The sequence below is a fragment of the Euphorbia lathyris genome, chromosome 9, assembly GCF_963576675.1.
Source record: "Euphorbia lathyris chromosome 9, ddEupLath1.1, whole genome shotgun sequence".
NCBI classification, from domain to species: Eukaryota; Viridiplantae; Streptophyta; class Magnoliopsida; order Malpighiales; family Euphorbiaceae; genus Euphorbia; species Euphorbia lathyris.
Window position 1 is genome coordinate 43225544 of NC_088918.1, and position 27023 is coordinate 43252566.

The following is a 27023-nucleotide window of genomic DNA, read 5'->3' on the forward strand; positions in this document are numbered from 1 at the left end:
CGCATCTGTTGGGCTCGCAACCAGTCCGCGCGACACGAGTCCGCAACTATCACAGTATGTTCAGTCGACTCTGTAATGTGATTCCATAGTTTAGCATTTCTGGCTCGCCAGATACTCCATAGCCTGTTACAGTTAACACAGTTACTGCAGATCTGAAGACCTCTGCGTTGGAGGTTTACCCTTGTAGGTAAGCACCCCCTTGCAAGTTGCCAGGAAAAGTAGCGAGCTTTATGTGGGATCTCTGAAGCCCAAATTTTCCCCCAGTCTCCAGGGATATGATAACGTTCTCCTCCCTCCATAGCCGTCGCCAAATGATAGGCGCTCTTCACAGTATAGCGGCCCGAGGGGTGAGCCTGCCATATTAAGCAATCACGGGTATGTGATGCACGGGATGGGAGTTTATTCATTTCTCGAATATCCCTTTCAGTAAAAATCTCTTCTAGTAGTTCAGTATCCCAATCTCTGGAATTTGGGATATAAAGATCACATACCTTTAGTCATTCCAAACCTTCAATAACCGGAGTCTGAATGAACCCGTTATTTTCGTCCCTCAACCACCTGTCCTTCCAAACATTCACACTTCCTCCGTCGCCAATTTTCCATCTTACCCCTTCTCTGATGACTAACTGAGAGCTCCAGATACTTCGCCATATAAAACTGGGAGAGTGCCCAAGGCCAGCTCCCATGAAATCCCCTTAAGGGTAGTATTTAGCTTTGTAAATTCTGCTGACAAGCGAAGTTGGGTTGGAGAACAAGCGCCACCCCTGTTTACCCAGCATAGCGAGATTGAAGGCTGTGAAGTTCCTGAAACTGAGACCTCCATACCGTTTCGGTGCACAAAGTCTCTCCCATGACATCCAGTTCAATTCTCTCTCTCCGGACTTCTTATTGCCCCACCAAAAGGAATTTAGCATTTTTTGGAGCTCATCGGCTGTAGAGATAGGTAATAGAAAGACACTCATGAAGTAGATAGGGATAGCTTGACCTGCAGCCCTAATGAGAGTTGCTTTACCAGCTTTTGAAATGCCCTTCCCCTACCACCTTTGTAAACGTTGCCAGAGTCTGTCCCGGAAATGAGCAAATATAGCCTTTTTCGATCTTCCCACAAGTGACGGGAGACACAAATATCTACCAGTATTCAAAGGCTTCTCTACCCCAATGATAGACGAGATTCCATGAGCAAGTTCAGATGCAACATTCTGGCTAAACATGATGCCAAATTTAGCGAGGTTGACTGCCTGACCGGAAGCTATTTCATACGTGTTGAGAAGGTCTTTCAGAACCCGAGCCTCTACAATACTAGCCTGACAGAAAAGAAATGCATCATCTGCAAACAAGAGATGGGAAACAGACGGTGCTCCTCTATTAACCTTGCACCCATGCAGTATACCTTTACTCACTGCATCAGCCAGTAAAGTAGACAATCCCTCCACACAAATCAGAAATAAGTAAGGGGACAGTGGGTCTCCTTGTCTTAGCCCTCTCTTGGGAGTGACATGACCCACAAGAGTATCATTCACTTTAATCATATATTGAACTGATGAAACACACATCATAATAATATTTACCCATTTGTCAGCGAATCCCAACTTCAACATCATTTCCCGTAAGTAATTCCAATCAACTCTATCATACGCTTTGCTCATGTCCACTTTTAAGGCCACATTCCCATTTTTCTTAGCAACATTTGTGTTGATACTATGAATCAGCTCAAAGGCAATAAGAACATTATCATGAATATCTCTACCTTTAATAAACGCAGACTGAGACTCGGAGATGATACCAGGAAGGATAAGTTTCAGCCTATTCGCAAGTGCTTTGGCAATAATTTTAAACAGGAAATTACAGAGTGCAATTGGACGTAATTCAGACATGTCAGAAGGGTTTTCACACTTTGGTACTAAGGTAATGATAGTATTATTCAGGCCATTTGGAAGCATAGGATAAGTTTCAGCCTATTCGCAAGTGCTTTGGCAATAATTTTAAACAGGAAATTACAGAGTGCAATTGGACGTAATTCAGACATGTCAGAAGGGTTTTCACACTTTGGTACTAAGGTAATGATAGTATTATTCAGGCCATTTGGAAGCATACCTTGTTCAAGCCATGAGGTACCAGCAGCAAAGATATCATCACCCACTAAGTCCCAAAAATGCTGGTAGAATCCGGGGTTGAAAGCGTCGGGTCCTGGTGATTTGTCAGGGTGCATGTCGAATAGGGCTGACTTGAATTCCTCTTTGGTGAACGGTTTTAGAAGGTTATCATTATCTCTGTCAGATACCCATCTCTGAACTAGGTCCACTACGGCTCTCCAGTCGCTACTGCTATCTGAAAATACAGATTCAAAATAGGTCTGAGCCAATCTGCCGATACCTGCATTATCGGTCACCCAATCCCCTGCTGGATTGCGAAGTTTAGTGATGAGGTTCTGTTTGCGTCTACCGTTTGCAAAGGAATGGTAAAAGCGGGTATTAATATCCCCTTCCTGTAGCCATAAGAGTTTCGACCTTTGTCTCCAGTGGTCCTCTTCCTGAAGAAGCGTTCTCATTAATTCGGTCCGAGTAGTCTCATATTCTTCGGCGTTGGTAGCTCCGGAACCTTCACGTAGACTCTCTAAACAGCTTCTCAATCGGCTAATATTCCGTCTGATTTCCAGAGATTTACTACGGCCCCACTGACCAACCGTGCTAGCCATCTGCTGTATCCGCGAGTTCATCGCGTCGTGTTTACTGTTGCCCCAAACTGAAGTCACAATATCCCTGAGCTCAGTATCTCTAAGCCACTTCTGCTCAAATCGAAAGAGGCGCGGGACGGGAAGCGACGCTACATCCATGAGGAGGAGGATAGGGGAGTGGTCGGATGTCGGAGCTATGGTGTTGATACAGCTGCTGTTTGGGAATCGGTCCAGCCATTGATCCGAACATAAGCTGCGATCCAACTTTTCTTGAACTTCATTTGGTTTTCCCCGGTGCCTGATCCAGGTATAGGGATATCCCATCAAGGGCATATCATTTAGCCCACAAGCAGTTAGAGTTTCCCGGAACCCTCTATAACACCATTCAGGATGCTCAACTAGGCCTTTTTTGTCACTGTGAAGTAATAAGTCATTGAAATCCCCCAAAACCGCCCAAGGGAGGGGAGAGGCGGCAGCAAGGTTTCTCAGAATATTCCAAGAAACCTTTCGTCTAGCTCTCTCCGGGCACCCGTAAAAACCTGTCAAACGCCAATTCCCATTGACCGAGTCTTCAATAGTTAAATCAATGTGATTAGAAGAGAAGGAGCGTAAGGAGCAGTAATTCATCTTTTTCCAAAAGACACAGATTCCACCACTGCGTCCAATACAATCCACTGAAAAGCAACCTTCGAAGCCAATCTTATTCCGGATGAATTCGATACGCGTTTGACTAACCAAGGTTTTAAAGAGGAACAAAATTTCCGGCCTGTGAGCTTTGAGAAGCTCAAGAAGGACTGGAACTGCCCTGGCATTGCCCAGGCCCCGACAGTTCCAACTAAGGATCTTCATTTCGATGGGCAGACCCCTGGGCCTGCCGATTTAGTTTCTGCCTGTTTTAATCCCTTATGAGAGTTAGGATTTATTTGCTCTTGATCATGTTCTATGTCGTTACCTCCCCCTGTAGACGTCGAAGGATTAGTGTCTACTTCCATTGCCTGAATGGCGATATTCAGCACAGTATCAGTTCGCTGGGCCAGTTCAGATTGATCTGCTCCTCTCCTTCTCTTACGTTCCTCCAATACTTCCAATCCAACCTCTGGTTGCTTCTGCGTTGGCGGCTTGTTAGCCCCTTGCCCTTGTTCAAAAATACTGGCCCCAAAATTACGGGTCAGATGCCGAAGGTTCTGTCTTGGCAATGGGGTCTTCTTTTGGTTGTCTGAGCTACCTGCTGGTGAATTATAATTTACTGTTGGTCCTTCATCCTCTTTAAGCCATCTTTCTCCCCCTAGTAAGTTTGTGCGGCGTCCTGGAGCTCTTAGTGATACATCCCAATTCCTCACAATTTCCTCCTCACTGCCCTGGAAGAAAATGTCGCAGTGTCTATCAAGGTGCCCAATAAGCCCACAGATGAAACAAAAGGTGGGTAGTTTCTCGTATCTGAACTTGCAGGTTAACCATTCTCCCCCTGCACGTCTAACCTTCTTCTCTCTTTGAAGAGGCTTACGAATATCCACACAAACACGTATTCGGAGAAAACAGAGTTCGTGAGTCCATTTATTTTTAGGATCATAAGCCACAAACGATCCAATGAAGTTACCAAGAGTTTGGCCAACCACTTCCGAGAATAGCCCCGGAGATAGCCCGTACACTTGAACCCAAAAGTTAACATGCGTCATTGGTGCTTCTGAGGGTACTTCGCCCTCCTTCAGTGCATACAGCATCAGCAGGTGATTATCGAAAGTCCACGGACTATTATCAATTACCCATTTAAGATCGTGAGCATGGAAAAAACGGAACAACATAAGCTTTCCTCCCAATTCAGTGATAGCCATACCTTTCCCAGGGCGCCAGATACTAGCCATCCGATTTTTGAAGATCGGAAAATTAAAGTTCCTGTCCGTAACCAGTGATCCCACCAGGCACAACTTGTAATCAGGTGCCGTCGAGCTCTCCGTCTCTGTTGCGAACTCGAAACCGTCATCAATTATTGTTAGCTGCTTTAGCTGGTCTTCCATTTAGGCTGGTATGAAAATAATTAGGGGATTGGGTGTATAGGGAGAAGGGCGAGGGGTTAGGATGATCGGGAGCAATTGGATAGAGTAGCGAGTAAGGGCAATAGACGCAAAACAGGTCACCGGAGTAAGACCTAGCCGTCAACAGGGGCGGAAGTAAAGTCTCTCAACAGGAGAAGAAGTCTCTCAACAGGAGAAGATTTATTTAATTCTTAATGACCCATACAAAAATAAAAGAATTTCCTGCATTCTCTTACTCTCTATTGTATTTCTCTTCTCATCCAATCCCTTCTAGTAAATTGAAGTTTCTTAGAAATTGAATATTGATGTAATTCAAGGCGCCAAGGAAAAGACGGAGGACCCAAAGAGAAATATGTAATAGTTAGTATTTCCCTATGGTGACCCTTTATTCCGTTTCTGGCTCAACGGAATAAACTTAGAGATATGTCCATAATTGTCAATGTTGAATGTATGAGTTTCTGATGAATGCTAAAGCAAATCAAGACTAGGTTAGATTATGAGACTTTAAATAAAACTCCTCACTAATCAAAAGTCAAGTCAATAAATGAGTTATTGTAAAAATTGGTTGCCCCTCCCTAATATTATAATTCAGCCGGCAGTACTGGGGGCCTTAGGGTTGTTGAGTAAACTCAAGCTCGGGGTCTTATGGTAACACCTGAATTATCGAAAATCGTTTTCACGAATACAAGGTAACGACTTGGATTAGGTTAGAATAATTGGATGAGTAAACTCATATTGTTCTAACCTAATGGGCAATATGGTTGGGATTGATAAACGACACATATCAGTTACTAATGTGGTTAGTAACCCAATAACCTAGAAGTCACATTGTTGATGTGATTGATTGCATGAATCTACCTAATGAATAAAACTTAGCTTGTTGAGTAAACTCAAAGTGAAATTTTATGAGTTAGGATTCTAGCTCACTAAAGGGTTTTGAATATCATTCGAATTAATGTAGAGGGTTATTAATTTGGTGAAATAGTGGGAGCAATTTAAAAACATAAAAGTCCAACGTATTTAAGTTGTAAATGAATTAAACAAATGAATAAACATCCGTCACTTTTCTCACTCTCAGGTTATTAACAAATCGTACTCTAAAACAATCATGTCTAAAACCAATCTGCAAAATATACTTACGATAACAAGTTGAATGGTTCAAACTTCACCGACTGGTATCGCAACCTCAAAATCGTTTTGAAGTTCGATAACATAGGGTATGTACTTGATACATCGATACCCCCTACCCCGGCTTGTGATGCACCCATCGAAGAGATCAATGCTTACTGGAAGCATAAGGCTGATGATGATCATGCGGGATGCATCATACTTGCATCGATGACACCGGAATTGAAAAGGCAACATGAGGAGATGGATGCATATTCCATGGTCGCGCACCTGAAAGAGTTGTTTGGGAATCAAACTCGGTGCGAATTTTACAAGATATTGAAGCAGTTATATCGATGCAGGATGCATGAGGGCACATCTGTAATGACATATTGTGTTAAGATGATTGGCCTTATTACCAAGTTTTCTAGTATTGGAGATGCGATGGATCATGAACTAAGTGTAGACTTACTTCTTCAATCCCTCCCCGAGAGTTATTCACAGTTCATCATGAACTATCAAGTGAATGGCTTGCAAACCTCTCTTGAAGAGCTTGCAAATATGCTCGAGACAGTCGAGCCCAATGTAAAGGAAAACAAGGGAATACTGGCCCTTGCTATTGAGGGATCAAAGAAGAGGAATGGGAACCCTCCCAATCCTATCTATCTCAAGAAGGGAAAGGGGGCCACGCCCACCGAAACAAAGGGGATGGAAGTGAAGAAGCCCAAAGGAGAGTGCCACTTTTGTGGTGAAGACGTGCATTGGAAAAGAAACTGTTTGGTGTACATAGCCACCCTTAAGAAGGGAAAAGCCGGGACTTCAACATCTGGTATGTTATATATTGAAATAAATACAATTTCACAGTCTGAATCTTGGGTATTAGATACCAAATGTGGATCTCATATTTGTACGAATATGCAGGAACTAAATCGGACTAAGGAATTGAAAAAGGGAAGCATAAACTTGCGAGTAGGAAATGGAGCAAGAGTTGTCGCCCTCGCGATTGGAGATTATGCTTTGAGTTTGCCCTCTGGACTTGTAATAGAATTAAGGAACTGTTTGTATGTTCCAGAGATGTCTCGTAACATTATTTCTATTAGCTGTCTAGTTGATGATGGCTTTCATGTTTCAATTAAGAACAATGGTTGTGAGTTTTATAGAAATAATATTTTCTATTTTTCAGGAATATCATTGAATGGGATTTATATTTTGAATGATAAAGTTTCTGCTTTCACAATTGATACCAAAGACTTAGACCAGATAATTCAACTTACTTGTGGCATTGTCGTTTAGGCCATATAAACCAGAGACGCATGCTTACGCTATATCAAAATGGGCTTATAGACTCGATTGATTGTGAATCAATGGGAACATGTGAGTCATGTTTAAAAGGAAAAATGACAAAGACACCCTTTAGCAATAAAGGTCAGCATGTATTAGACACTCTAGGATTAATACATTCAGATGTATGTGGTCCTATGTCAGTCCAAGCAAGAGGAGGATTCAGATACTTCATTAGCTTCATAGATGATCATACTAGATATGGCTATATCTATTTGATGAAGCACAAGTCAGAAGCTTTTGAGAAGTTCAAATGCTTTAAGAATGAAGTTGAAAATCAAACATGAAAGACTATTAAGATACTTCGATCTGATCGAGGTGGGGAATATCTTTCCGAAGAATTTATGAATTATCTAAATGAATGTGGAATATGCTCACAATGGACGCCTCTTTATACACCAAAACACAATGGTGTATCAGAAAGGAGAAATCGCACCTTACTAGATATAGTACGATCCATGATCAGCACCGCTTCTCTTCCAAAATCATTCTGGGGCTATGCCTTAGAAACTGCCCTATTTACCTTAAATCGAGTTCCAACCAAATCCGCCAGTTCCACACCATTCGAACTGTTCGTTGGTAGGAAACCCATCTTCTCCTTCATGAGAATATGGGGATGTTCAGCATATGTCAAGTGTATTGTGTCAGATAAATTAGATCCCAAATCTGACAAGTGTTTCTTTATGGGATACGAACTGGTTCCCGTGTTAGACGATGAACCCGATACCTACGAAGAAGCTCTTGCTAGTCCAGAATCTAAAGCATGGCTGGAAGCCATGAATTCTGAAATGGACTCCATATATACTAACCAAGTATGGACTTTGGTTGATCCACCCGAAGGGATAAAACGAATTGGGTGCAGGTGGATCTTCAAGAAGAAGACGGACATGGATGGAAAGGTTAGTACCTACAAAGCTAGGTTAGTAGCGAAAGGATATCGTCAAAAGCAATGAGTTGACTATGATGAAACTTTCTCTCCAGTAGCCATGTTCAAATCCATTAGAATATTGCTTGCAATTGCCGCTCATTTTGATTATGAGATTTGGCAAATGGATGTGAAAATAGCTTTCCTAAATGGAAACCTGCTTGAGGATGTATACATGATGCAACTTGAAGGTTTCACGTCGAAGGATGCAACCAAGGTGTGCAAACTTCAAAGGTCCATTTATGGACTCAAGCAAGCGTCTAGAAGCTGGAACAAACATTTTGATGAAACCATAAAACAATTTGGTTTCGAACAAAACTCTGAAGAGGCTTGTGTTTACAAGAAGACAAGTGGGAGCTCAATCGTTTTCTTAGTACTATATGTTGATGATATACTACTTATGGGAAACGATGTTGCAATGTTGCAAACAGTAAAAGTTTGGTTATCAGGTAATTTCTCCATGAAAGACTTGGGAGAAGCAGCTTATATCTTGGGGATTAAGATCTATCGGGATAGATCGAAAAGGCTGCTTGGACTATCCCAGTCTACATATATTGACAAAGTCCTAAAGCGTTTTGACATGCATGAATCGAAAAGGGGTAACTTGCCAATGGTCCATGGTGTCAAGTTATCAAATGATCAGTGTCCTAAAACAGACAATGATAAGAATTGCATGGTTGTATTTCCTTACTCCAGTGCGGTTGGTTCGATCATGTATGCCATGCATTGCACTAGACCTGATGTGGCGTTCGCATTGAGTATGACGAGCCGATATCAAGGGAATCTAGGATTTGATCACTGGATTGCTGTCAAGAACATTCTTAAGTATCTTAGAAGAACTAAAGACATGTTCCTCATATATGGACACAGAGAATTGAAAATTGAAGGATATTCAGATGCTAGTCATCTGACTGATGAAAATGATTATAGATCCCAATCAGGATACCAGTTTATCCTGAATGGAGGTTCAGTTAGTTGGAAGAGTTCCAAGCAAGGAAGTGTTGCTTTCTCGTCGACTGAATCAGAGTACATCGCATCTGCAGAAGCGGCAAAGGAGGCTGTCTGGATTAGGAAGTTCATAACAAAACTAGGAGTGGTGCCTGACATTGTGAATCCCATTACTCTGTACTGTGATAACAATGGAGTCATTGCACAAGCAAAGGAACCACAGTCTCATAATGCATCCAAACATTATCTCAAGCGATATCATCTCATTAGGGAGATCATAGCCAGGCGAGATGTGAGAATAGAAAAGGTGCCTACTGAGGACAATGTTGAAGATCCATTGACCAAGCCATTACCACAAAGAGCTCATGATAAACATCTTAGTTCTTCTGGTATTAGTTTCAGAAACAATTGGCTTTAGTCCAAGTGGGAGAATGTTGGAGTTTAGTGTCCTAAAGACAATTGTTTTAGGATATTAATATTAATGAATAAATTGTTTATTTGATCATTTGTTTAATCAGGTATATAGCATTAAAATGTAACTATATATAAAGGCACAAATCTTTCATAAAGAAAGTAACCCTAAGTTTATTTAAGTAGTTATAAAGTGTTCATACAAGCATGAAGTGAGACTGTACTTTATAATAGACCAATAGACTTAAAGTAAACCCAAGTCAAGTAATATGTTATAGGGGTTGGCATATTACTGTTGAGACTTGCATGTAACAGTGTTTTCTGTCGAGACAGAAATCTGATCTCACAAGCTTTAGATATCCAGATATCTAGACAATTACATGGATCCGGTGAAGGAGTTCATTAGGATTGGGACCCGACTTAAGATAACAGAATGGATTGATTTATCTAATGTGTCAACTGTTCATCTCATTGGTATTAGTAGGTATAACTAATCCTCAGACTCAAACATTCGTTAATTAGTGATTCTGGATTATGGAGTCTGATACTTTGATTCTGTGCGAGCACGATCCAACAGGTGAGAGCCTAGGGTGTGTGAGAGCAGGGTTGGGTATCACACAAAGTAATTGCAGAATAGTTAATGTCAGATTGAGCATTCGTCACTCCCGATAAGTGGGAGATATATCTAAATGGTCGCTTGTGGTGAATTAACTGAAATCCTTGCAAGGTGATAGAGTTAAGAGTAGAAATGAATATTTCACTTAACTTATCTTTCAGAGTGAATTCAACCTGTACAAGTAAAACCGGACTCTTCGTTATATGTAACCTTGACACGTTCCATGGTTATAAGGAATTGACCGACAGGATATAGTTGATGAAGGATCGTATTATATTGTACCTAATTCAGAAAGGTTAACATCAGTTATCAACCTGACTTCTTAATTGCTCTGGGGGAATATCATAGGTTCTGCTAGTAACAGCTCGCGACGGTATTCCGTTATATATATGTTGGAATTAATCGTGATGAATAATTTCAAAGGATATATACGGCTAGTAGCAATAAAGAACCTAATGGGTCACATATAGGACTTGGAATCGGAGGACGAAAATGTAATTAGTGGGACATGTATGTATGGGCCAAAATTTACATATTAATTTGGGGATAAATTAATTTGATTAATAATTATAATTTGATTATGGTTATGAATTAAATTAAAGGATTATCTAATAATATTAATTAGAAGTTTTTATGTGATTGAAACTCTAATTAATTATCCCTAACATTAATTAATTATTAATTTGATTAATAATAATTATCTAGATATAATTAGTTATTATTTAAATAATAGTGAAGTGTTTATTTAATTATCTAATTAGGAATCCTATTCCGAATAAGATTCCAATTATTTAATTTCCTAACACAACTGGGATTAGGGTTTTGAGAAGTCTATAAATAGACTCCCTAACCCCAGATTTCGGCCAACACAAAATAAGCAGAGGAGGAATCGTTCCGTAGTCGTCTCGGCTAATTTACTTTGTTTTCTTACTCCCTCTTTGATCTCGTATCGATTTCTGTTAGAGGCAATCATTGCGATTGCTATACATAATTAGTCGGGGTTGCAATTACTTCAATCCACTTTGAAACATAGTCTACGGCTACTAAAATATAATTTTTGCCAAAAGAAGAAAGAAAATGACCCATAAAGTCAATTCCCCGCACATCGAAGATTTCAACCTCCAATATGCTATTCAGGGGAATTTCATCTTTCTTGCCTAAATTTCCTGCTCTTTGACACTTATCACAACGATTAATAAACAAATGAACATCTTTAAATAGAGTAGGCCAAAAGAATCCACATTCTAATACCTTTGCAACTGTTTTACTTGCACTGTTATGACCTCCATAAGAGCTTGCATGACATTCAAACATAATAGAATAATATTCTGACTCACTAACACATCTCCTAAGCATGCCATCACCATATGTTTTGAACAAGAATGGATCTTCCCAAAAGTATTTTTTAACATCTGAAAAGAATTTCTTCTTTTGCTGGAAATTCAACCCATCAGGAACTATATTTGCAGCAAGGTAATTAGCTATATCCGCATACCATGGTGCTATTAGACTTTTTACTTGCATGAGATGTTCATCAGGGAAATCATCTCGTATGCCTACAGTCTCACCAATGGGACCATTTTCATCTTCAAGTCTAGATAGATGATCGACGACAAGATTCTCGACTCCCTTTTTATCTTTTATTTCAATATCAAACTCTTGCAATAATAAGACCCACCTAATGAGACGTGGTTTTGCATCTTTCTTAGCAAACAAATACCTAAAAGTAACATGATCGGTGTAAATGATGACTTTAGACCCTAACAAGTATGATCTAAACTTATCACATGCAAAAACTACCGCTAGCATTTCTTTTTCGATTATCGTATAATTTAATTGAGCACCGGATAAAGTATGACTTGCATAATATATAACATGAAGTTTTTTTTATCTTTCCTTTGACCTAATACACATCCTACGGCTAAATCACTTGCATCACACATAATTTCAAAAGGTAAATCCCAATCGGGCTTAGCAATTATGGGTGCACTAACTAAAGCAGTTTTCAATATAGTAAAGGCTTGCAAACAATCCTTATTAAAGTCAAAAGGAGCATCTTTCATAAGTAAATTAGTAAGTGACTTGGCAATTACAGAAAAGTTCTTTATAAACCTTCTATAAAAACCTGTGTGTCCTAAAAACGACCTTACTCCTTTAACTGTGGTTGGTGGGGGTAAATTTTCAATCACTGAAGTCTTCGCTCTATCCACTTCCAATCCTTTTTCAGAAATTTTATGTCCTAAAACAATTCCTTCATCAACCATGAAATGACATTTTTCCCAATTAAGTACTAGGTTAGTCTCTTCACATCTAGACAACACTTTATCTAAGTTTTGTAAACATGCATCAAAAGAATCTCCATATACGGAAAAGTCATCCATAAATACTTCCATGATATCTTCAATAAAATCATTAAAAATAGCAGTCATACAACGTTTAAACGTTGCAGGTGCATTACATAGACCAAAGGGCATTCTTCTATAAGCAAAAGTTTTATAGGAACATGTGAAGGTGGTTTTATCTTGGTCATCCAGGTAAATATAGATTTGGAAAAATCCAAAATACCCATCAAGGAAACAATAAAATGCATGTCCGACTATCCTTTCAATCATTTGATCAATAAAAGGAATAGGAAAATGATCTTTCCTAGTTGCCGTATTTAGGTTCTTATAATCTATACAAACCCTCCAACATGTGGTGGTTCATGTAGGTATTAATTCAATTGCTTAAAATCCCACAAAAATTGACAAATTGGCTAGGAGTTATTGTTGGTGATGTGCTTGAGATGGCATGTTATTTTGGGTCTATTGAATTTGTGTACGAGAGGCGACAAGCGAATACTGTTGCACATAATTTAGCGGCTTGGGCTCATTCTCTTGATCATTTGGAAATTCTTATTGAAGATTTCCCTATTTGTGTTTTGTTTTGTATTATGAATGATCGTAATTTTCGTTCTTTTTAATACAAGCTCTTTGTGGTTGATAAAAAAAACTAAGGTCATACCTCCTTTCTTAGGTACACAATGGATCAGACTAACCCATTCACTATCCGAAATTGGATAGATAATTCTGTTATCCAAAAGTTTTGTAATTTCATTTTTAACTACTTCTTTCATGTTCGGATTTAGGCGTCTTTGCCTATCCGCTTTAGGAGGTTTTCCTTCTTCTAAATGAATCCTATGCATCACAATGCTGGGATTAATTCCCTTAAGGTCTAAAATTTGCCAACCTATACTTTCTATCCTATTTCTAACAATTTCTTTTAAACGTATCTCTTGTTCATTAATCAATTTGTTAGAGATAATAATAGGTAGAGTATCGTCTTCACCTAGAAAAGCGTATCTCGAATGGTTGGGCAATTCTTTTAAATCTAATTTCGATGGTTTTAAAACTGAGGGTGGTATTGGTCCATCATCACGAATCAAAGGCTCGGGAGCCTTATCTTCCATTTCTTCTTCAATTATGGGTTCTATAACATTTTCCTCTTTAACAATATCACTAACACATGTCATGGGTGCTATTAGGATGTCATCTACATATAGAGACAGAATGACAAATTTTCTACCGGAGCGTTTTATGTAGACACAATGGTCTTCCTCAAGTATTTTGAAGTCATTTGAGATCATCTGATTATGAAATCGAATATACCATTGTCTCGAAGATTGTTTCAGGCCATAGATTGATTTAATCAACTTGCAAACTTTTTGTTCACTACCTGGTGCGACGAAACCTACAGGCTGTTCCAGGATCAAATTCAGTCATAAGAAAAGTGCTAGATATATGAAGTTCACTCACTCTTGAGTTAATACCATTGTTAAAACCAACTCAAAAGTTTTGACAAGAAACTCTAGAATCCATTTAATAAAACAAGTTAAAAACTAAACCCCATGAACCTAAGGAGGGACTATTCAACATTCCTTAGGTTGAAAACCATCATAACGGATCCTACGCGTAAACGTCCTTATCACTTCATCACGCATGTGACCAGGAAAGTGACCATAGAGGTGATCAGATCCCCTTTTGTACCATAGAGCCAGGAGTTGCTTCTTTGATCTCGACAACATTCCTTCTTGCCCCAATGGGAATGAGGTTCCTCGGGCATCCAAGTCATCCAGAAAGATACAGATAGATCAATTGTAGTTCATGTGGGATCTTGACCAACTATGGAAAATACATTCGACTTAGCCTTGGGACAGTAGAGAAAGATTTCCTCATAGCCCTAAAGCGAGGAAGATTACTACTGTCGATGCAAAGGCCACTATAGCAGACAACGCACTGCATCAAGTTTTGTACCTTGATCAGGTGACGCACAATTGCATCTGCACCATCCCATCTTGCTAAAGTAGTCATCTTGCAATTATCCAGCCTATTGCGGAATCTTTTCAAGGTAGCTTTCTGGGCCGGAATCTTTTCAAGGTAGCTTTCTGCATCATCCCATCTTGCTAAAGTAGTCATCTTACAATTGGCACGAACATAGTTCCCACCATTGCTGACTTATCAACAACAAAAGAAAATGAAAAAGAAGTTAGTGTACATGTACATAAACTTATTTCGTCAATCAAAACACGTTTTTATCGTAGTAGGGACCTTCAAAAAACACAATAATTTTATAAAACTTTGATAAATTTTTCTTAATTTTTGGTAAAAAGAAAAAACAATTTCCACTGAGTTTTATCCATTTAGAATATCTAATACGGTACAATTAAATATTCTGATATTCCAAAAATTACAAAAAAAAACCCAAAAAGTCCGAAAAATTATTTCGAGTTAATCTTCCAAAAACGAGGGAAAAACGGACATCAGGAGGTGCCGCACGCGCCTACACGCGCGACGGCCACGCGCCGCCCTTTCGAACTCCGTTCGGCCGCCGTAATATGTCGATTCTAGGATTTTGGGGTTTTTTGGACACGATGGTGGGATCGATTTTCTCGAAAAATGTGTTGATTTTTTTCCAGAGAAACAGCATATAAAAACGAATTTAAAAAGACATTTTTTTCAATACGTGATTAGATTTTTCAAGAAACACGCATCTCAAAGCTGATTCTGACCTTGAACAATTTTGAAAAAAAAAAAAAACATAAAAAAATGGATTCCTTTTGAGTTTCAATCGTTTATAGAAGATCAAAAACATATTTTTGATAAGATTTTCTTAATCGGTTCAAAAACTTATTTTAGATTGATAAGAAGATCAAACTAATAAAAACGTGTTTATATAAAAAAAAAAAACCAAGAACAAAATCAAGAATATATATAAACACATCAATACAATCATTCTTAGAATAATCTCATGAAATTTCTTTATATTTATGCATACAAAAAAAACACAGAGTACAAGAACTGTGGCTCTGATACCAATGGAGGGATTAACGACAATTAATCCATTTGAGATATACGGGTTCGGACGTACCTTGTTGAATAGCAGAACCTGTAGATCTCTCAGAGTAGCGGTAGAGGAAACGGATCTTAGCACCACGATCTTGTACCACCGGTAACATGCAACCACACAACGTTAGTTAGGAAAGCCTGAATATTCCACAGACTAAAGTGAAGAAGAAGAATGAGAGAGAGAGAGAGGAGGCGCAGAAGGCAGGAGGAGGAGGCAACCTCTTCTTTATCTTTATGTTGTGATTAGAGTTAAACCTATTTATAGGAAGCTAAAACTCTAATCCTCCATCTTTTAAGATGGCTTAGCCCGTTCCATTTCGGACGGGTCGGATTAATTAGATCCATACCTAATTAATCCTAACAGTTTGTTATATACTATGAGTGTTTTTAGAAAATATATAATGAAAGAGTCTGATTTGATAGCATATATCTAAATAAGTCTAAGTGGGTGTTTGTTTTAGCTTTTCGGAAGAGTTTTAGTGTTCCACTCCAAACCACTAAAAATATAGCGTTTGGTTAGATTTATATAACAACATCGTTTAACATTTTTTTTAGAAGTTGCATCGTTTTGAAGCTTTTCATAAACAACTATTTGTAATTATTTGCTATTGACAAACTTATCATTCTTATTTCCACAAAATAATGTTATTATTTAACATTATTTCTATTTCTATAACATAATTATCCAAAGAACATGTTTTGTTGTGTTTAATAATTTTTTTATTTTTATTATTTTTTATTTAGATTATTTTTATTAATTTGTATCATACATTATTTCATTTTATAATTTTTTTATTGATTGATTTAAAACATATCCGTATTAGACATTTTAAATATTAAATATAATTTGATCAAACACTAATAATTAAACAACTAATAATAAATAGCTAACATCAATAACAAATAGGTTACTGCAATCGCAAATAATAACAGTAACAATAACATCTATTAGTTAATACTTAAACCAAACAGATCAATAAATATGTAAATGAAGCCCTTATTGGACTAGTTTTGTAAAGTGAGCTGCTATATACCGCACCCAAATTCCGGTCCACCGCCCATTTTGGACATATTTGCCCTCCTCACTTTTTGAAACAAGAAAATGGAATTTGCTCAAATCCTCTCTACCTTCCTTGCATTTTCTCTCCAAAATCATAAACCCGAACAACAATAATTAAAATTATGAAAATAATTGATATGTGACAATTGGAACCTAAAAAATGGATGATTACGAGTCGGAAACATTAAGATTTATATTTTTTTTTATCAAAGAACTCATGAAAATAATACATATTTTTCATGACGATTTTGCATTTTTCGTCACAAAAAAATAGAAGAATTTTTAATTTTTCGTCACAAAAAATTGAATGATTTAGTATTTTTCGTCACTAAAAATTTTACGATTTTGTATATTTCAAAATTTGGCCTAAACGGATGCATCATACAACCCGACCCATGGTGGGAACGGATGCGGCGTACCACCCGACCCATGGTGGAACGGATGCCGCATCCGTTCCAACCATGGCCGGAACGGGTGCCGCATACCGTCCGACCTATGGCGGGAACGGATGCGGCGTACCACCCAACCCATGGTGGAATGGACGCCGCATCCGTTCCAACCATGGGTCGGACGGTATGCCGCATCCGTTTAGGCTAAATTCAAAATTTTCTCTCAAAAATTTTTTTCTCAATTTTGACAACATTTTTATGGCAAGGGCAAAATTGTCCAATGGGGGCGGTGCTAGCAATTTTAGGTGCGGTATATAGCAATAACCGTAAAGTAAATTTACAAAAAAAATTAAGGGGGAAAGAAATAAAGCGAGAAGACAGCTGTAGCTAGAAATATTGAATATTGAATATATAGTTTTGGAGCGTCAGTGGTGCTCTTCACAATCCCATGATTGACTTGCCTCATCATCCTCTTCTGTTCTGTGTCAACTGTTTTGTTTATTATTTTTCTTTTTAATCCTCTTCTTTCTTACTATTATTATTATACTACAATTCTACAATACAATATTCAATTTTTTTTTTGGCTTAATAGACACTCAACCCCCTAAACTTGTAAATGTTTTTCACTTGGCCCCCTCAACTTAGGGGACAACCTCTCAACCCTTCAACTCTCCAAAAACATCACATACAGCCCCTTACACCCCTATGTTCGGTCAAAATATTGATCCGTGTAAAAAACGTGCTTGACTATTGACCATACCAATGTCACGTGTCACTTTTTTTATTAAAATTTTCCATTCTAGCATAAAAATTCTGATCGAAATCCATCTCTGGTAGTTGCTCGCCGAGTACAAATGGGCTTGCTCGCAGAGCAGGGGTCTCAATGGAAAAATTTAATAAAAAATGACATGTGGCATTGGTGTGGTCAACAGTCAAGCGTGTTTTCTACACGGGTCAATATTTTGACCGAACATAAGGGTGTAAGGGGCTGTATGTGATGTTTTTGGAGAGTTGAGGGGGTTGAGAGGTTGTCCCCTAAGTTGAGGGTGCTAGGTGAAAAAAAGTTATAAATTTAGGAGGTTTGATGCCTATTAAGTTTTTTTTAGTACCAACACTATACTTATATTATATTAAATGAATTTCTTTTATATTATATTAAATGAATTTCTTTTCGGTCACACTTGCTTTTATTTAGCATCTAAGCTCGTAATATTACTATTATTTTTCAATATTGAGTTAGTCCTCGTTTCATGTTTACATTTCCACTTTTAAACCTAAAGTTTTAGGTATTTAATTATATCGTCTTCTATTTATATTGTATAGTTGAAAATTAGTAAAACAACGAATCTATATTTTTTTAGAAAAACAATTTTTTCCAACAATCAATAACCCATAACAATAACAACAAACAATAAGTAACCAAATAGACCAAACCAACAACTGAAAATAACAATTTTTAGTGTTACTGAGGAGATGAGTAGGGATGGAATGCTAGAGTTGTATCCTACCCTTACTCTTTTATTATCATTTGCATTATTACTCTAACATCCAATGGTGAAAAAAACAAAGTAAAGCTTACTTTGTCAAAAACAAAGTAAGTATAGCCCAACCCTATATATATATATATATATATATATATATATATATATATATATATATATATATATATATATATATATATTTAAAATCACATTCTCATTCCTTAACCCGTATAAATATACAAATTAAATAAATAAATGTATATATATAGATAATCGGTTTTGATATATGCAGCCCTTAGGGCTGCATATAAGTATTAAATACCATAGAATATTCGTTTGTATTTTTTAGATGTATATTTATTATGCATTGAACTTCTAAATACACCAAAATTCATTTAATGCAATCATAAATTCTTTTATATTTTTTATATCTGCATTAATTTTTTATTTTTTGAAAAGATATATGTATTTGTTATATATTGAACTTCTAACGTTTTTTAAAAAGTTTTTAAAAAGTACAGATTTACCCGTAACTATGAATTTGTGCAATTTTACCCCTAACAATGTCAAGTAAGTTCAATTTTATCCTTACACAACAGAAAATTTGAACTTACTGATTTGACAGTTATTTGACTATCACATCAGATATTCCAAAGAAGTTCATCGATAAAATAAAGCAGTTAATTGTATTTTGACGGTTTGTATTCAGTTTTTTGTGTGTAACTTTTATCTGTCAGACTTAAACATTATCATTTCGACAGGTTATTTGTAACTGTGTTATTTCGACAGGTTATTTGTAACTTTTATTCTGTTATAACATAGTTACGAATAATCTGTCGAAATAATAAATACAGATATTTTTTACAAAAAATAAAAAATAAAAAATTAATGCAGATATAGAAAATAAAAAATAATTTATGATTGCATCAAATGAATTTTAGTGTATTTAGGTGAGGATGCTGGGAGTCACCACCTTCGCGTCTCCTCCGGATTTCCTTTTGTCCTTACTATCTGAGGATCGGGTTGGGGTTAGCTTTCCCAGGCTAATTCCGGGTTAGTTTTTGTTTTGTTGTTTTTCTTTCCTTTGCCTACCAAAAAAAGAAATTTAATACATAATAAATATACATCTTGAAAATACAAATATTCTATAGTATTTAATGCTTATATACAGTCCTAAGAGCTGCATATATCAAAACCGATATATAATTAATAGAAGCGAGTTAAGTCTAATTGATATTATATGTTTGGTTATATAGATGAATGCGGAAATTGAAACGCCATTGCTTTTGCTATTTGAAAACTGAAAATTTTGAAGTCAAAAAGAGCATGAAAGGAAAGGAAAGGACTAACGTATGTTTGTTTTCTTTTGTATGGTTTGACTGAGCTGAGCCCACAGTCAATTCATTTTATTATTATAATAAAAACGCAGTCGTTTTTAAGGATATCCACCTTATTGGGATTTCCAGCAATGCCCTTGACAGCTCGCTCGCTCGCTCCCAACATTTCCAGCTGTAATGACCTGTTCACTCTCCCCCACCCACCTTTTTCATTCTATTTTCATTTCACATGCTTCTCTTTGTTTGCTTGTTTCTTCTCTCCCCCTTCAAAATTATGGGTATTTAAATAAATTCTTTAACAAAACCTCCAAATTCCAAGAATAACAATATTGGATGATTCATTCATATCGTATGCTCAAAAAAAAAGAACACAAAATGTTTTATTCCTTTTTGAATTCAATGGGAAAACTAAATCCATAACATATAGAATCATCACCTTTGGCTAAAATGCACACCACAATGAATCATAAATCTATAGACGGATTGTGAGTCATAACAGATTTACACCCACACTACTAGGACAAAACAACAAGACACCACCAAAAATAGGTGCAATTAGAACATTTTCTTAATACATGAATGAATTCTGGCAAGCCAAGGAAGGTTGTGTTGTACATATCATATGTTAGGGCACATATTCATTCTCAAGTGTCGGTTGTGTCCGTGTCACCATTGCTGCAGGAGCTTTTGTTTCCCCCACCGATGTCATTTGCAGGGCTTCTCCCACGTCTGCAGCCTTCTCCATGTTCTGCAGTTTCTTCCTCTGCTTCAGTTTTTGCACCCACACCACTAGACATGATAAAACTCCCAACAATACTATTCCACCTATCACTGAACCAACGATTATCCACATTTTTGAATCATTTTTCTTCTTCTTCTTCTTCTGTCCACTTGGTGTTGCTGTTGCTGTTGGACCTGGAGAAGGAGCCACCGACTCAACCACTATAGAAAAATGCCCCTGTTCAATTGTTGAACATTCATTGCCTGATCGCACATTGCTGAAATTTGGGGAACCTTGTAAATCAAACCAAACACACTTAGCAATAGACCCATCAGGAGCTGATTTCACGTCTGAGAATTCAATGCTTATGGGATCTCCAGACGTCCTAATGTCCAATTCTGGTATATTTGTAGCAGATAAGTTTGAGGCATTATAAGCAAGAAACCCCAGAATTGGAGTAAGGTATGTGTAATTTGGCAGAGGATAATATCTTTCTGTCCAGTTCCCCAAATTTTGGTATACAAAAACAAGCCTCTCCACATAGGGCTGCTCAATGATACCTGAGGGGATCCCAAACTCTTTGTACATATCAAAACCTTTCCTCCTTAAGCTCCCACTCCTGAGCCTCAAAGCAGCAACCTTAATCCCACTCAAATCCAAAGGAACGGCCCCATCATAGGGTGTACCAGTCCTGGGGCGAACAAGTGCCCTAAAAGCATAATCTTGAAGGAGAGCATCAAGAGCACGGGCAGAATTAGGGGGCTGAGCCCGAAGACCGGGCAACCATATGAGAAGAAGCATCAACACGAGACTTCGAAGAAGCCCCATGGATGCTTTTGAAAGCGATTCCGCACAATGCCACCAGACAAACCTTGGGAAAAATCACACCCAGAAAGTCAAGACCAAAAACAAAAGGGGTCTCGAACTTAAAATCCAAGTATGAAGAAACGAAAAAAACACAAAAAGAATGCAGTAAATATCCCAAAAGAAACTTGAAAAACACCTGGTCTTAGACAAGCAATTCACAGTACTTAATGGTCGACACGTCTATCTCTAATAAATGTATGTAACGGGTAGTGTATAAAGATTTGTATAAATTGGGGAATATATGTGGATAGGACTAGTATAAAGCAGCTTTGAAGGTTCCAACCGTTGCAATCCTTTTCTTTTAGGGTTTCCTTTTTGGAATTTCTTGTACTAGAAGCTCTTAGAGATAGCAATCGAACTCAAAAAACAATAGGGAATCTCGACAGCATTTCCTCCGTAACCACCGAAACTAAAGCAATAATAATAAGCGATTTAATAGCAACCAAAAACAGCTCAAAATCTTTCTTGGAACGGTCAATCCAGCGATTAATTCTCTCCAAAATTAAAAACCTCAATTCGAAAAAAAAAGTAACGTAGATAGGGAGAGAGAGAGAGAGAGAGAGAGAGTACCTGTTAACCAAGATTGGGGGTTTCCAGTTGAAAACCCAGACGAACCTTCCTTCCCTTGGTTTGAGCTCCAAAAGTCCACCAGTGTCAAAGAATTTCCCTAGTTCCGAAACCTTGTGAAAACCATGGACCACAGAAGAATGGTTCACAACCACGAGCTAAACCTTCCAAGAAACCCAAGTATCTTGAGATAAATCATGACTTGTAGATCAGAGAGGGAGAAGGCACTCAAAAGGCCAAGAAATGGAGCTGCATTTTCAGAGAATCAACAAGGAAGAACTCCGGTCAGAGCCCCGGAGTTGAATTGATACCGATAAAATAATAATTGATGGGTAAATGTGTATTTTTGAAGACCCTTGGAAATTAAGCAGACAACAACAACTGAAAACTGGTGAAATTTGAGTGAATTAGCTTAAAGAAACGGAATATCTTGAAAAAGAAGATCTAAAAAATATGGTTAGATAAACTTCTGGTTCCCCAATGGACTGTGGGCAGTGAAGAAGAGAATCAGGAAAGAACACCTCCAGCTCCACCTCCACCTCCACCTCCACCTCCACCTCCCTGAAATTACACAGCAACAGAAAGGGATGCAAATGAAATGAAATCTACTTATATTTTTTTTTTAAGTGCTTAGAGTTTGCAGTGAAAATTACAGATTTGGAATATTCACTCACTCCGTAATTTACTATTTTACCCGCCGTTTTCTTCTTCATTTACCAAACTCTTTCCGTCAAATACTTCCTTTGCCTCTTTCCTCTAAATTATGTTTTCACCTGTTTGTTACCTTGTATTGGGTGTATGTATATAATTTTCATTTCAATTTGGCTAAAATTATTATTTTTTTCTTATAAAGGATAACAACAATATAGATAATAAAATAAAATATCTTATATGCCTATAGAAACCACACCACACTCCTAACCAGAGGCGAAGCCAGAGGGTAGGAGAGGGTCTCCCGACCCTCTGACCCTCCCAAACACCCTTGACGAACAACTAAATTTGCATAGTTGATTATAGTGATAATTAAAGGAATCTCTACATCCAATTGGTCCTATGTTTGAATCGCCCTTTCTTCATTTTTTATCTCATTTAATTTTTTCCCTTAAACCTCATTCTCTTTTATTATTTTTAATTGTATTTTTTTAGTTACATAATTCATGACCGAGAAGACAATTTGATGAATAATTTCTCCAATTGACCAAACTTGTCAACGTTAACTTAGGGATAAAATTGCTCTTGGCTGCCAACGCTAAGGGTAAAATTGCACCATTTTAGACGTTAGGGGTAAAATTGTTCTTAGGTGTAAACATTAGAGTTTTTTTTGCACCTTATCCTTACTTTATATTGAATCTCAGTTGTTTTGTACCTTAATGTTTCAATTATGATCAGATTTACCCTTATATTATCAAAAAATTGAAAATTTTGCTTTGACTACTATGAATCAAAGTATTAAGTCGTTATTAAGAAAAAAAAATATGGGTGAAACAGTAGGTCAGACGGGATCGGAGTCCGGTGAACCCGCTCCGATGCCTAAATCAGTTTATGATTGGACCAGATTGAAGGGTATGAACTAGTTGAGAGATAGTAGTTAACGTACCGAACCTTGTGCCAGTACCTGTTTATTTATAGTGTTTGTTTAGGTTAAAGTTGTCACATCTTTAGGAATCCTTATGAGTTTAGGATTCCTGATCCCTTAAGGGGTCGGAATCTTGGGATAAATGATGTACCTCGTAGGATTCTCTTTGTGATTAGGGGCTAAAGCATCGCTTGCCGAATTTCGGCCTTCTTAGAGGGTAGGAGAGGGTCTCCCGACCCTCTGACCCTCCCAAACACCCTTGACGAACAACTAAATTTGCATAGTTGATTATAGTGATAATTAAAGGAATCTCTACATCCAATTGGTCCTATGTTTGAATCGCCCTTTCTTCATTTTTTATCTCATTTAATTTTTTCCCTTAAACCTCATTCTCTTTTATTATTTTTAATTGTATTTTTTTAGTTACATAATTCATGACCGAGAAGACAATTTGATGAATAATTTCTCCAATTGACCAAACTTGTCAACGTTAACTTAGGGATAAAATTGCTCTTGGCTGCCAACGCTAAGGGTAAAATTGCACCATTTTAGACGTTAGGGGTAAAATTGTTCTTAGGTGTAAACATTAGAGTTTTTTTTGCACCTTATCCTTACTTTATATTGAATCTCAGTTGTTTTGTACTTTAATGTTTCAATTATGATCAGATTTACCCTTATATTATCAAAAAATTGAAAATTTTGCTTTGACTACTATGAATCAAAGTATTAAGTCGTTATTAAGAAAAAAAAATACCTTCATAATAGAGCCCCTCCGGACTTTGAGCTCTGGCTCCGCCCTGCTCCTAACGCATTCAATGGATTAGATCTTGTAAAATTTATGGTTCACTCAGTAATTAAAATTTATTTCATGCTAACTCTATGTTAAAATGAAAAATAAAAATAAAATTCATTTCCTTTAAAATACATTTTTATCAACATTAAACATGTTTCCATCTATAAGAGATATTTTAATAAATTTGATATTCACGAGTTTGAATTTCAACAAATCAAAGTTTAATGGCTAAAAATTAAAAATTGGTCTAATAAAAGGACAAAAGGTGTTGTTTTTCCCATACTAAGCTTTTCAACGTAATTTATCATAACTATTGTCTAAAAATATTTAAAAATAATTTCATATCCCTGTAAGTAGTAATAAAAGAGAACAAAATTATGCCTAATGGTGTGATTCATATGAAGAAAATAGAAAATAGACATTCACATTGCTTCGCCATACAGTAATAGAAAAGTATCTATCAATTTATTAAGCTGCAAATTCAATCTATAATTTACACTCCATCCCTAATATCTATTGATATGGTTATCTGATATTGTTTACGTGTACAAACTACTGGATCAATCTGACATTATAATGAACCTGTAAAATAGAACGTAGGTGTTTAACACCTTTTTTTTAGTGAATTGGATCGGATTGCGAACGTGTCATAAAGTTTGTTGAAAACTTACAAAAATTGGAAATCTGACTTCTAAATCAAAAGATTGTGTGAAAGCTTAAAGGACATGAAAAAAGCCTAAAGTTCGTCAATTATATCTACGGATTAAGGAAACAATGCCGAATTTGAAATTGAGAATAAAAATGAAGGCTTGAATAATCGAAATTGAGATTCTGAAATTGAAAGGATTACAGATATAGGAATTGAATCGAAAGAACTTGGAATTGACAACTGAAAGAAAGTGTAGAACTTAAGGCAATTGAAAATTGAAATAAATTGACAACAATTTTTGTACATATTTTTTTAAGACTTTTGAGTCATTGTTGAGATTTGTTGTTGGTTTTTTATTGATTGTTTGAGTTGGATCCTTTTCTATGCTGCCAAAACTTGTATTTATGCTGTAAAAATGAGTAAGTAACTGTCATCAAGTAAGTTCCACGTTTCAGCAAGAAAGTTCCAATAAATTCTGTAACTGCTCTTCTACACTAAATGTTTTTTGCTGCTGAATTATATTATTCTGATATAAAAAAAATATGTTGGAAACTGTCCAACAAGAAAGTTCCACGTTTCAGCAAAAAAAAAAAAGTTTTGTAACTGCTCAACAAGGAAGTTCAATAACTGTTTTCCCCCACTAACCCATGTTTTAGCTCCACTACCTCACTTTCCAACTTCCACGATTTTTGTACAGCTCTATGATTGATTTAATTGGCTAATTACCCAATTCAGCCAGAATAATTGATAAATTACCAAATCGGCCTAATACTTCTAATTTCTCAGACATTTTGACGAAAAAGATACAATTGGAAAAATAATATCAAATCCAAGCCAAATTAAATTGCCTAATTGCCCTCTAACTCCATTAATTTTATTAATTTGAGCTAAATTAAGTAGATTAATTATGAAATTGGTCCAAATTAAAATATGGGTGAAACAGTAGGTCAGACGGGATCGGAGTCCGGTGAACCCGCTCCGATGCCTAAATCAGTTTATGATTGGACCAGATTGAAGGGTATGAACTAGTTGAGAGATAGTAGTTAACGTACCGAACCTTGTGCCAGTACCTGTTTATTTATAGTGTTTGTTTAGGTTAAAGTTGTCACATCTTTAGGAATCCTTATGAGTTTAGGATTCCTGATCCCTTAAGGGGTCGGAATCTTGGGATAAATGATGTACCTCGTAGGATTCTCTTTGTGATTAGGGGCTAAAGCATCGCTTGCCGAATTTCGGCCTTCTTAGATGTCTTAGAGTCGTTGTCATTGAACTTGGGCCGCTGTCATTTGGAGTTGGGCCGATAGTTTCTACATGTGGCCTTTTAACTCTAAGGAGGGTGGGAATGATGTCATCTACGTGATGTGATTTTGCATTATATCAGATGCCCCCTCCCTCACTAGCACTTTTAGACATTCATCCAGGATTTATTTCGTAATAGTTGCTTTTTTATGAGGATCTTTTGTGCTTTTTGTCCCTAACACCGTCATTTTGAAGCTTTGATGATGCCACCTATTTTAGGCTCTCAAAATTGTTAACGTGTCCGATTGTGACTAGACTTGGAACTTTGTGTTTTTGTGGCTCATTTATGAGTACGCCTGTAATTATGAAAAAAAAACTTTTTAGTTGTCTTGGGTCTTTTTGATTTCTCGCTCTCTTTTATCTTCTTCCTCCCGTTCTCTACATTTCTTACTTCTTTGTGCTCGATACTTCTCTTTTTTTGGAGTTTCAAGTTTCTTGTTCGTTTTCTTCTGGTTTTGATTTCAGAAAGTTGTTGCTTCTCCAAAGTAAGTTCCTTTTCGTTCTATTTTTCATTTTCTCATTTTCATTGTTCAATGGTTCGAGCGGGTTCATCTCACGGTAAGGGTAAGAACCTCAGGTTAGCAAGAAGAGTAAAACTCGAAGCAATAAGAATGAAGAGGCTAAAGTGCCTAAGAAGCCAAGGATTCCCCATTTGAGGAATTACGAGCAACCCTCCATCTTCGATGAACTTACGCTGGCCACGTTGGTATATATATACCCTGAGTTCGTTCATCTCGAAGCTAGGGTTCCTTCTTCTGGTCAAGCGGTAACTGAAGCGCCAAAGGTCTTTGCTTTTAGTAAGTTCTTTTGCAACCTCCTATTTTGAACAAATTTTTGTACAAGTG

General features: G+C 37.1%; 1 protein-coding gene across 1 annotated transcript; it reads right to left on the reverse strand.

The window, feature by feature from the left end:
• Positions 1-20058: 20058 nt before the first annotated feature.
• Positions 20059-22442, reverse strand: LOC136206581 (uncharacterized). The gene is made up of 2 exons (XM_065997688.1): positions 21865-22442; positions 20059-21298 (listed from the first exon to the last, which is right to left on the reverse strand). Exon 2 carries the CDS (start codon positions 21253-21255, stop codon positions 20332-20334), a length of 924 nt encoding a protein of 307 aa, XP_065853760.1. The 5' UTR covers positions 21256-21298; positions 21865-22442; the 3' UTR covers positions 20059-20331.
• Positions 22443-27023: the final 4581 nt, after the last annotated feature.

Bases quoted from the DNA above. Each gene is read 5' to 3' on its own strand.
- LOC136206581 (XM_065997688.1), bottom strand. From the start codon at position 21,255: ATGGGGCTTCTTCGAAGTCTCGTGTTGATGCTTCTTCTCATATGGTTG.